We start from the raw sequence: 12,278 nt of genomic DNA, 5'->3' as shown, positions 1-12,278 counted from the left end.
GCCACTATGGATGTAAAAGCCCTCTACACCAACATTCCACACAAAGATGGACTACAAGCCGTCAGGAACAGTATCCCCAATAATGCCATGGCAAATCTGGTGGCTGAACTTTGTGACTTTCATAGAATCATAGAATCTCAGGGTTGGAAGGGACCTCAGGAGGTCATCTAGTCCAACCCCCTGCTCAAAGCAGGACCAATCCCCAGGCAGATTTTTGCCCCAGATCCCTAAATGGCCCCCTCAAGGATTGAACTCACAACCCTCAGTTTAGCAGGTCAATGCTCAAACCACTGAGCTATCCCTCCCCCCCTCACCCAATCTTCACCCACAACTACTTCACATTTGGGGACAATGTATACCTTCAAATCAGCGGCACTGCTATGGATACCCGCATGGCCCTACACTATGCCAACATTTTTATGACTGACTTAGAAGAACGCTTCCTCAGCTCTCGTCCCCTAACGTCCCTACTCTACTTGCGCTACATGGATGACATCTTCATCATCTGGACCCAAGGAAAAGAAGCCCTTGAGGAATTCCACCAGGATTTCAACAATTTCCATCCCACCATCAACCTCAGCCTGGACCAGTCCACACAAGAGATCCACTTCCTGGACACTACAGTGCTAATAAGCGATGGTCACATAAACACCACCCTATACCGGAAACCTACTGACCGCTATACTTACCTACATGCCTCCAGCTTCCATCCAGACCACATCACATGATCCATTGTCTATAGCCAAGCTCTAAGATACAACCGTATTAGCTCCAATCCCTCAGACAAACACCTACAAGATCTCTATCAAGCATTCTTAAAACTACAATACCCACCTGCTGAAGTGAAGAAACAGATTGACAAAGCCAGAAGAGTACCCAGAAGTCACCTACTACAGGACAGGCCCAACAAAGAAAGTAACAGAACTCCACTAGCCGTCACCTTCAGCCCCCAACTAAAACCTCTCCAGCGCATCAACAAGGATCTGCAACCTATCCTGAAGGATGATCCCTCACTCTCACAGATCTTGGGAGACAAGCCAGTCCTCGCTTACAGACAGCCCCCCAACCTGAAGCAAATACTCACCAGCAACCACACACCAAAAACACTAACCCAGGAACCAAACCCTGCAACAAACCCCGGTGCCAACTCTGTCCACATATCTATTCAAGGGACATCATCACAGGACCTAATCACATCAGCCACACCATCAGGGGCTCGTTCATCTGCACATCTACCAATGTGATATATGCCATCATATGCCAGCAATGCCCCTCTGCCATGTACATTGGCCAAACCGGACAGTCTCTACGCAAAAGAATAAATGGACACAAATCAGACATCAAGAATTATAACATTCAAAAACCAGTCAGAGAACATTTCAACCTCCCTGGTCACTTAGTTACAGACCTCAAAGTTGCAATTCTTCAACAAAAAAACTTCAAAAACAGACTCCAATGAGAAACTGCAGAACTGGAATTAATTTGCAAACTGGACACTATTAAATTAGGCTTGAATAAAGACTGGGGGTGGATAGATCATTACACAAACGAAAACTATTTCCCCATGCTAATTTTTCCGCTACTGTTACTCACACCTTCTTGTCAACTATTTGAAATGAGCCATCCTGATTATCACTACAAAAGGTTTTTTCCTCCTGCTGATAATAGCCCACCTTAATGGATTAGTCTCGTTACAGTTGGTATGGCAACCTCCATTTTTTCATGTTCTCTGTATATATATATATATATATATATCTTCCTACTGTATTTTCCACTGCATGCATCCGATGAAGTGGGTTTTAGCCCACAAAAGCTTATGCCCAAATAAATTTGTGAGTCTCAAAGGTGCCACAAGGACTCCTTGTTCTTTTTGCTGATACGGACTAACATGGCTACCACTCTGAAACCTGCATTAACACTGACGCTTTCTGGCTTGCTTTTGGATCCAAAGCCATCAGCAGTTGAGAGACTCTGTCTTAAAAGGGACACAATCAACTTCCACCAGAATTTTGATTACTTTCCACTTTTAACTCCTGCTTCCAAAACACCCAGCGATCTGAAAAAGAAAACAACCTATTGTGGCTCCCTTCGGAGCCCTAATAGGATCTTAATTAGGTAGTATGGTATGCTTTTGCATTTCTTCTACCCCTTCTACAATATACACTGCACGTTTTGGGGAAAACGCACATTCCTTCCATAGTTTAACTTTTATAACATTAGCCATATTAACTTTTACATAAGGTGTAACTGGTTCTTTTGTGCTCACAGAGTTTTTATGTACCCTTATCAAAGTGACAATTTGATGAGACAGAGCCACCTTAAGACTGTCTGGGGCACGGTCTTTTTTTTTTAATTTTAATTATTTATTTATTTTTTACTACAACTCTTATTTGCTATTTTGTTACTAAAAAACAAATCCAGAATTTTTTCCCATTCTCCTGGGTTTGACTGCCCTGCTGCAGCCACGACTTTGGTCTTTTAAAAAGATATTGAACTTATAAAGCATTAAGGTACCTTAAGGGTTAAATGCTAAATACCAAAGCCAAACACCACTAGTTACCTGTGGATGGCAAAAAGTGTTTCTCAGTGTTGCAACTTTGAACGAACAATTCAAATGGATTTTAGAGATATTATTTAAAAACAAAACCAATTCATCTGAAACCTACAAAACAAGAGTTTTACAACCAGGAGTGTTGATTTAGGTCCTAAACACTCCACATATTTACACAATATATTTATACACATTATACATATTTTTTTCTTAACATTCCTTACACTGCTTTAATTTTTACACAGCTGTACATCGATTACATTTGTATACATTTGGGGGCAGTTACGTTCCAAGAGAAACCCCTTATGTTCTTTTAGCGAATTTAACTAAATTGTCCATAATCAAATGATGTAAATCAGATAGTCTCTTTGCCTGGCTTATTTACAGACATTCCTTTAGAAAAGGGCCCATTTCCCTTCAGAATGGCTGCAAAGAAACCAGGAATTCTCTTTCTGTAACACTTTTCCTTTTTAACATATTTACAACATTCAACTGCTTAATTCCCTCCAGCTTCTGCAGAGCTAACGTCTCACTCTCTTTCCTTAAATCACTTGCTTAGCTCCCAAAATGACGCCTTCATCAACTCAGATTTCACCATTCCAAGTAGTGTTCCAGGGATCTGAATTCCCCAGGCCTGTACTTACTGCTTTCTTTAGTCCTGCCACTATGCCCTCAGGGCTTCCAACCTGCTTTCCCAATTTTTTTTTTTATTTGTTGCTTGCCTGCTTGTCTGGGCCCGATTCTGCGTTCCTCGCTGAACCGTCCCTTTCCATGGACACCGGCTTTGTTCCACTACCAATTTAGCAAGGAGGGTGGGCTCCTCAACTAGCCCCCACCCCTCCTGGTCCCTTTCCTGAAATTTTTTTTTTTAAATTGTGAAATCACAACAATATCCCACCCTCCTATATCCCTCAGAGTGAGGGCTTACAGAAATCTACCCCTTATTTGCCCACGCTTGTGCTGGGGCTTACAAAACACAAAAAGTCTACACCCACTAAAAACAATGCCTGACAGAGCAGGAGGGGGGAAGGCTAAGCCCCCTACCTTTTGGGCTCGATCCTGCTACGACCGAGGGTATATTCACCTATGAAATTTTTCCCCGACTGAAGATAGGCGCGAGGACTCTAATCCTCCCCATTATGGCCCGGCACCTCTACAACCAGGGGTGTCTATAGCTAGACAGTTTGTATATATCTTATTTGGATAGTTTTCCCCGACAGACGGGTCGGAGTGAGGACTCTAATCCTCCCCCTATTGCCCGGCACTTCTACAACTCGGGGTGTGCACACCTGAATGATCGATCACTTTATATGGATGGCATAACCTTTTAGCAATATTTAGCAGTACAGTAACTGCTCACTTAAAGTCATCCCGCTTAACATTGTTACGTTGCTGGTCAATTAGGGAACATGCTCATTTAAAGTTGTGCAATGCTCCACTCTTACGTTGTTTGGCTGCCTGCTTTCTCCACAGCTGGCAGCCTCCGTATGCCCCCCCCACCACCACCAGCGCCTCCCGCCCACCAGCAGACCCCGTGGATCGGCGCCTTCCCCCGCCTCCTGCCCGGGGCAATCAGCTGGCTTGTGGCGTTTTGGAGGCAGGAAGGAGGGGGGAGGAGCGAGGACTCGGCGCGCAGGCTCCCCCTCCCTCCCGAACGCCGCAAGCCAGCTGATTGCCACAGGCAAGAGGGAGGGGGGAGGGAGGGGGAGCCTGTGCTAAGACCTTGCTCCTCCCCCCTCCCTCTTGCCTCCTAAATGCTGCAAGCCAGCTGATTGCCCTGGGCAGGAGGGAGGGGGGAAGAGGGAGGACTCGGCGCACAGACTCCTCCCTGCCTCCTCAACTCGGCAAGCCAGCTGATTGCCACAGGCAGGAGGGAGGAGCCAGAACTCGGGCGTGCCTCCCCCCTCCCTCCCAAACACGTCAATCAGCTGGCTTGCGGTGTTTAGAAGGGAGGGGGGAGAAGCCAGGACCCAGCGTGCGAAGTAAAGGGGGAGGAGGTGGGGGCGGAAGAGGTGGAGTGGGCGGGCTGAGGGTTGAGCCCCCCGCGCCTGGTGCTTGCAGAATCGGGGAAGCTGCCCTGGAACCTAACCCCCTCATTTACATTAATTCTTATGGGGAAATTGGATTCGCTTAACATCGTTTCACTTAAAGTCACATTTTTCAGGAACAAAACTACGTTAAGTGAGAAATTACTGTATGTTCAATCACAGTGCATGTCTTCCCCCTTTCGCAATTCTCCACCCAAAACTGTTATGCTTAGAAGAAGCCCACGGGATCTTTTTCAGGGGAAACGGCAATACACCACGTTTATTGAAGATACAATTAGCATATGCATTCAATCACACACCCCCCCCCCACACACACAGCCAGTCTATGTTATAGTTACCAGTTTAGAGTCCGGATCAATCTAGTGGCCCGTTATGTTGATCACTGTTATGGAGGAGCCGGGTTCTGTCGGCCACGACATGATGCTCTGGGGAAGTCTTGGCAGGACGAACCCAAAGTTTCATGGCAGGGCACCCTGTTTACATAGTGATTTTCCTTTATTGGGACCAATGAGTTTTGCACCATCATGCTGTAATCAATTGTTTGACGAGTGCTTGTTTTCTTAAATTGTCCTCCTTACTTTTTATTTTGTTTTTTTATGAAGTTTTTTAGGGAGTTCTCCCAGGCTGGTTTTGATCGCAGCTATTTTGTCCCCATTGATAGGTGCCTGTCTCATTTTTAGAGTTGTTAATCTGCCCTCCTCTGACATTTCAATAGGGGCGTGTTGCAGCCTCCTGGCGCCCTTGCGTCTGTCTCCGGTTCCTTCCTAGACCATCTGGTTCAGCGATGCCCTTCACACTTATCTCTTAACACACACATTTCTTATTTACACACAAAACAGAATTAATTTACACAGAACATTTTGGACAGGAACATCAAGTTGCAATGCAAAAGAAAACAATCATGGCATTCTTTTACTGATTTTAAAATGCTAAACCTACAACAAAGTGGTGACCTTAAAACATCTGTTACTGCCTTGAAATCAGCCCAGACACAGATTCCGGCTGATGCAGCTTTACCAAACGGCCCATTAGGCCATTCCTTTCTGCTATTCAAAAAGGGTGGCTGGCAGGATATGATCAAATCATACACCAATACATTTAACACAAGCTACATTATTATTCTTTATTTTTCATTTTAAATTATACAAAATACAAACATAAAATCCTATTACTACAACTAGAACAGGAGTACTTGTGGCACCTTAGAGACTAACAAATTTATTAGAGCATAAGCTTTCGTGGGCTACAGCCCACTTCTTCGGATGCATATAGAGTGGAACATATATTGAGGAGATATATATACACACATACAGAGAGCATGAACAGGTGGGAGTTGTCTTACCAACTCTGAGAGGCCAATTAAGTAAGAGAAAAAAAACTTTTGAAGTGATAATCAAGATAGCTCAGTACAGACAGTTTGATAAGAAGTGTGAGAATACTTACAAGGGGAGATAGATTCAATGTTTGTAATGGCTCAGCCATTCCCAGTCCTTATTCAATCCTGAGTTGATTGTATCTAGTTTGCATATCAATTCCAGCTCAGCAGTCTCTCGTTGGAGTCTGTTTTTGAAGTTTTTTTGTTGTAAGATAGCCACCCGCAGGTCTGTCATTGAATGGCCAGACAGGTTAAAGTGTTCTCCCACTGGTTTTTGAGTATTATGATTCCTGATGTCAGATTTGTGTCCATTAATTCTTTTGCGTAGAGACTGTCCGGTTTGGCCAATGTCTCTTACTTAATTGGCCTCTCAGAGTTGGTAAGACAACTCCCACCTGTTCATGCTCTCTGTATGTGTGTATATATATCTCCTCAATATATGTTTCACTCTATATGCATCCGAAGAAGTGGGCTGTAGCCCACGAAAGCTTATGCTCTAATAAATTTGTTAGTCTCTAAGGTGCCACAAGTACTCCTGTTCTTTTTGCGGATACAGACTAACACGGCTGCTACTCTGAAACCTATTACTACAACTGTATACCATAGGCCCTATATTGCTAACAAGTCTCTTTCAGCGACAAATGTAGAAGCCTGTGCTTTTGGAATAGGAGGAACTGAGCTCCATCTCTGCTGTCCCCAGGAAGTTCTGGGTAGCCAACAACTGTGTGCGCTACGTGGCCTTGGATTTATTAAAATGCACAACAGTTTACCCAGTGCAGGGAACACAGCTTACGTGGCGTATGGACCCTTTTGGCCCTCGGGACAGAGACCAGTGGGAGCTGCGTGCGCTCAGCCCCTCTCGAGATCAGCCCCACAGAACGTTTTCCCTTCTCCCGGATTTGTTCTCTGGCTGCTGCCCTGAGAATGGGAGGCCTCCCTATTCAGAGCCCCATTAGACTCCAGGCCACACATGCATAGCGAGAGGCAGACAGGACGTGGAGGGACAAATTAAACCATCCGATTGGCTCATCCGCCAGCCATTCATTCTCTGCTCTGTTGACAGAGGCATCTCCACACACCGATGCCAGGTCCCAGCACCAACGTTCTGGACTCTAGGTGGAGACAAGAGGGGCCCTCCCCTTGTGCTCCCACGCAGTCCCCAAACTGTGTCATGCTCTGCCCGAGCCAGGAGCCCACTCGCTGTTGAGCTGTGTGCACCGTGATCTCCGCATCCATTTCTCTATGATCTCATATGGCGTCCAACATCACAATAACTAAGAACTTGCAGCACTCACATGCATCCCATGCACCTTTGCATTGGAGCAAAGGATTCTGGGATACACTTAAGCCCTTCCATCAGCCTATCCCCGGGCCCTTTGGCGTAAATGGAGACGCTCCTTTGGAGGAGAAGGAGGTTGGTGGGAACTTCGCAACTGGTGCAGAGTGATCCAGGACGGGCCTGCTGGCGAGCGTCCAGAGCCGTCACGTGACTATTCTGCAGCCTCTAAGGTCTGGCGCTCTCTGCCTGTGTGCAAGATCACGCCTGCTGCTGCTCCTCTGCACTAAATGTGTCCGCGTGGCTGTCTCGTAGCAAGACGTGTGTCGGCCCCTCCGAGAAGAGTTTGACTGGACCAGGGAAAAGGGTTCTCCTGCTGCAGGAGGCAGATGCCGGTAGCTGTGCATGTCCTTGCAACAGTGTCCCTGCCTTGCTCAGATCATAGACACCCTGTTCTTAATGTACACGTGGTAGGGGTCGCTCCGCTTGTCCACCTTCCTGGACTTGGTGTAGCCCAGAATCAAACTCCCCACCGTGGCAGCAAACAGGATCATCACGAACAAGATGTACATGTAGGAATAGTCGTCCTTGCTGGCTAGCTTGATGTGACTGCCATTTGTCCGCCCCGTGGCCTGGTCTGGTGGGCACAGGATGGCACCATGAAGTGTTTGGTTCAGGGCCTTCAGCATTGACTGCAGGCTTTGGTACCACATCTCCGTCAGGTTCCCCACCTCCATGTCCTTGCAACTCCCAGGAAACTTTCTGCCAGGATAAAGGGGGAAAAGTGACTTCAGTAAGGCCTCACTGGGGGCGGGGCAGGGGGAGGGCACGTACACAGTAAACCTGGGATTGAGCTGCAGGGCTACATATAGCAGTGTAGACGTCTGGGCTTGGGCTAGAGCCTGGGCTCTGAAACCTGGCGACGGGGTGGGTCTCGGAGCCTGGGTCAGACCCGAGTCTGGATGTCTACACTGCTAGTTTTAGCCCTACAGCACGAGCCTCAGTCAGTTGACTCGGACTCTGAGATCGCAGGTTATTTCACAATGCTTTGAGGGAACTTACAAGTCACACAGCATCACTGCTGCAAGACAGGCCCTGCGGTCATGCTGGCTGATTAGCACCAGCGTACAACTTGTGCATATTGGTGAGATGGAATCAAAGTGCAGCTCCCAGATAACGTAACATTGTGATGTCACCTTCCCCCGAAGGATCCCAAAGCGTAATCCTAATGTATCACCAGCCACAGACACGCAGCGCCACGGAGATGCAGCCACCTCTGGTGCGGAGCACAGCAACCAGACAGCTCACAGTGGGGACATTTTGGCCATGTGCACTTTGGAAAACCCCTGTTCTTATGTAGGGAAATCCTGATCCTTTCCTCTGGGGCTGCAAGATAGTCACAACAGATCCATTGCAGGGTGCCGGGCACAGGATTTGTGGAGTCTCTAGAGAAGCTCTGGCATAGGCCTTACAGATCATGGCTGTGCAGGGGCTCTCTGTGCATGGCTCTGATGATGGATTGAGGTAGGGTGCTACTGGGGCAGGAGGGTCTCCGACCCACACGGATCCACCAGCCCTATGCCCTGATGTACAAGGGGCTGGGGGTAAGTAGAGCCCACTGACAGTAACTGCCTCTTTAGGCCTGGTGGGACAGGGTTCAGCACAGCTGGAAGGATTTTCCCCCATCAAAAGTGCTTCATGTCTCTGTCTCCCACACTGCGCTACACCAAAGCTCTGGCGATCCCTCACCAGGTGGGAGCCTCGGCAGAGGTTCTCCTCATATTTCTGTTCCCTGCTTTGCACCACCCCTCTGGTAGCCACCCTGGGGACTTTCCCTCGGCCAAGAGTGACAAGCTACAGATCGGTCCCTTCCTTCCCCACCCGGGGGGTCTAGCTTCAGCCTGCCTTCTGAAGGCCGCTGGAGCAGAGCGCAGCACAGAGACCACCATCCGGCAAGGTCTATACCTCCATCCACATGGTCCCTGTAACTGGGTTATCACCAGTGCCGACAACACGCTCCCTTCATTGTGCTCCCAGCTGAGAGGGGCACCGTGGAAGACCCTGGTTAGACAGACGCACAATCAGCCCCTGTCCATCATGTGCTGGGGCAGCCGGAGAGCAGTCATCCCTGGGGGCCTAACCCCATGTCAGGTAAGCCAGGGTAAATTCTTTGTACTTACACAGCGTCTCCCATCCAAAGAGCGAGACAAAGGGGCCATGTGGTGTTGGCATCCGTCCCGTTGTGGAGATGGACAGGTACCGAGATCCCCAAGGTCACACAAGAAGTCACAGATGTCCACAGACAGGCTCCCTCGGGGCAGTCACCCTCAGAGAGGCCAGAGACCGAGTAGGCCTGCAGTGTGGGTAGCCCATTGGTGAGGTGGGGCGGAGGAGCTGGTCCCGTCGCTGCCTTCACAGGGCCTGTCCTGTGGACAGACAGAGGATGAGTCTCCAGGGCTGTCGATCAGGCACCATCATTCAGTTAAACTAAACATTAAAGTGGGAGAGCTCTCTGGGGCAGGTACCACCTTCTTGGTTCTGCGTCTGTACAGCGCCGAGCACAACGGGGCCCTGATCTTACACGGGGTCCCGGTTCAACCCATGCCATGTGTGGCTCTCTGCCCCTCTCTAGTGGCTCGGCCCCAGAGATTTCGGATGGTGCCACAGCCATTTTGCTAACGGATCGGTTCATTTCACTCAAGCAGTGGAGACTGACGCTCTTCGATTCAGAGCTTCAATCCCAGCAGACAACCTGCCCGGGACACTGTCACGCGAGGCACCGTTCTAATGCAACAAACCAACCACCTGATCAAACCTCCCGAGATTTCAGAAAAGCTTTTGGCTTGCTTAGGGGCTACGCTGTGAGTCTGCTCCGGTTCTAGCTGCTCCCCAGCCCAGAGCTGGTCTCTCCTTCCCAACATGTCGCTATTTGCTAAGAAAACCAGAAAGGATGTAAAAGTCAAACGAACCGAACAGTGACTCTGGGGAAAGGTGAGCCCCTGGCGTGAGTGGAGGTGCAGGGAAACCCTGAAATAAGGGGGGTGGAAGTGTGAACACAGGGGCCTTGCGGGAGGGGAATGGGGAGATGCCAGGAGCGCCTGGCGTGTGCAATACACTCATCCCACAGCAGCACCAAAGCATGCGCCCCTCTAATTAAACTGCCCCCCAGAAACACTGCAGAGTGGGGCAGCGTTGGGCACTCAAAGCTCGAGCTGGGGAGTTAATCACAGCTAATTGCCAGGGGTTGAGCCTCCTTCCAACTGTTGAGTGAGGCCGAACACCCTCGAGTCCCAAGGACTTGTGGAGCATGGAGGATGCTCCCGGGATCAAGCCCGTGGTACTAATTGGGCCTAGCTGTGAGCTCAGCTGTAAGGAGTGAACGTTCCTACAACAGCACCACACCTACGGTAATAAATGTTGATGGGGAAAGGTGCAAAGGGAAGCCACAGAGAGGGAAGGAGTCCAAACAAAAAGGCCTGTTGATATAGCTCAGGGACTGTGTTAACGCCATGCCCCGTAACCAAGAGAAGGGTTGGACCGAAAATCAATGAACCAAAATTGGTGTGTCGGAAATTAGGTCTAATTGGTGAACAAATTCACGAAGGGAAAGGCTGTTGACCCATTGCATCCTTCTGGGGTCCGCAAAAAACCCCAACACTTTTGGGGGGAGTGTGGCGGGGGGAGTCAAGAGGATGAAACTCGCTGCCAACAACCGCTGGCTGAGAGACCGGAGAACAGGAATGGAGCGAGATTCCCCATCACGGCTGCCACTCCCACCAGCTCCTGGGACCCAGGACCCACCATGACACTGTTAGGCCTTCGTTGTCCTGATTCTCAGCAATGTCCCGACAGGGCCAGGCCAAGACAAGGACCCAGACTCAGGCCACATCTACTCTACAGACCTGTATCGGTATCACTACATCGCTCAGGGATGTGAAAAATCCACCCCCCTGAGTGACGCACTTACACTGACCTAGCTCCTCGTGTAGACAGCGCGATATCGATGGGAGAGCTTCTCCCGCCAACATAGCCGCTGCCTCTCGGGGAGGTGGATTAACTACGCCGCTGGGAGAAACTCTCCTGTCGGTGTAGGAGCGTCTTCACGTAAGCGCTACAGCGGCGCAGCTGTGCCGACTCAGCGTTTTAAGGGTAGACCTGCCCTCAGTGCTGCAGGTTTTTATTCCAGCCCTGGGGCACAGTGTTCTGGCTGGCCAGGCAGTTGCGTGAGAGCAACGGGGGCCCGAGCAGCACAGGCCCTTGTGCGGCTGCACAGGTCGCACAGACCCACGACGGTCACTGCTGCTCTGGCCGAGATTCCCCTCCACCACACAAGGTCTGTGCCGGTCAGCTGAGCCGCACAGGATGGCCTTGCGGCTCAAGTGCAGCACTAGGGCTCAGGAAATCTGGCTTCTATTCCCCGCGCTACCACAGAATGTCCCAAAGCAAGTCCTGTAGCCGCACTCTGACTCAGTTTCCCCGTCTGAGATCCAGGGATAACAATACTTCCCTGCCACGTAGGGGCACGGCGAGGCTTAATTCACTAGTGTTTTGGAAGCGCTTAAAGCTCCTTCAGTGGTCGGGCCAAATTGAAGTGTGGTGTAAGCAGGTCTAACTCCTGCTCTACTGCTGCATTGCAAGGGGGGTGCCAGCGGTTAAGGCCTCCTTTCACCACCCGAGGAGTTTCACCCGCTCACGCGGATGCTGCAGCCCTTTGTTCCTTCCCAGACAAACGATGGCAGCTGCCCATTGTTCGGCCCCTCACCAAGGCTGTAGCACAGAGGTGGGCAAACTACACCCCGCGGGACCATCCTGCCCGGCCCTTGAGCTCCTGGCCAGGGAGGCTACCCCTGGTCCCTTCCCCGCTGACTCCCCTCCCCCACAGCCACACCGCCGCGGCGTCCAGACATGCTGCTCTGAGCAGCAGCGTAAGGGGGCCGGGGCCAGGGGGTTGGATAAGGGGCGGGGGATCCCGGGGGGAAGTCAGGGGACAGGGAGCAGGGGGCGGTTGGATGGGGCAGAGGTTCTGGG

General features: G+C 50.0%; 1 protein-coding gene across 2 annotated transcripts in view; it reads right to left on the bottom strand.

The window, feature by feature from the left end:
- KCNE3 (potassium voltage-gated channel subfamily E regulatory subunit 3) overlaps positions 1-9,603 on the bottom strand; it is a 43,253-nt gene extending 33,650 nt beyond the window's left edge. Inside the window, exons 1-2 of one of the 2 annotated variants that reach the window (XM_065423217.1) lie at positions 9,431-9,603; positions 7,685-8,012 (exon numbers count right to left, since the gene is read on the bottom strand). In XM_065423217.1, the coding sequence (XP_065279289.1) occupies positions 7,685-8,012; positions 9,431-9,444 (342 nt within the window). In that variant the 5' untranslated portion in view covers positions 9,445-9,603. Of the gene's footprint in view, positions 1-7,684; positions 8,013-9,430 lie in introns of those variants that run through there. The other variant, XR_010562465.1, reaches the window with a different exon arrangement.
- Between the last annotated feature and the right edge of the window lie 2,675 nt (positions 9,604-12,278).

Source organism: Emys orbicularis, chromosome 1 (genome assembly GCF_028017835.1).
Source record: "Emys orbicularis isolate rEmyOrb1 chromosome 1, rEmyOrb1.hap1, whole genome shotgun sequence".
Lineage (NCBI taxonomy): Eukaryota > Metazoa > Chordata > Testudines > Emydidae > Emys > Emys orbicularis.
This window is presented reverse-complemented; position numbering and strand designations above follow the sequence as displayed.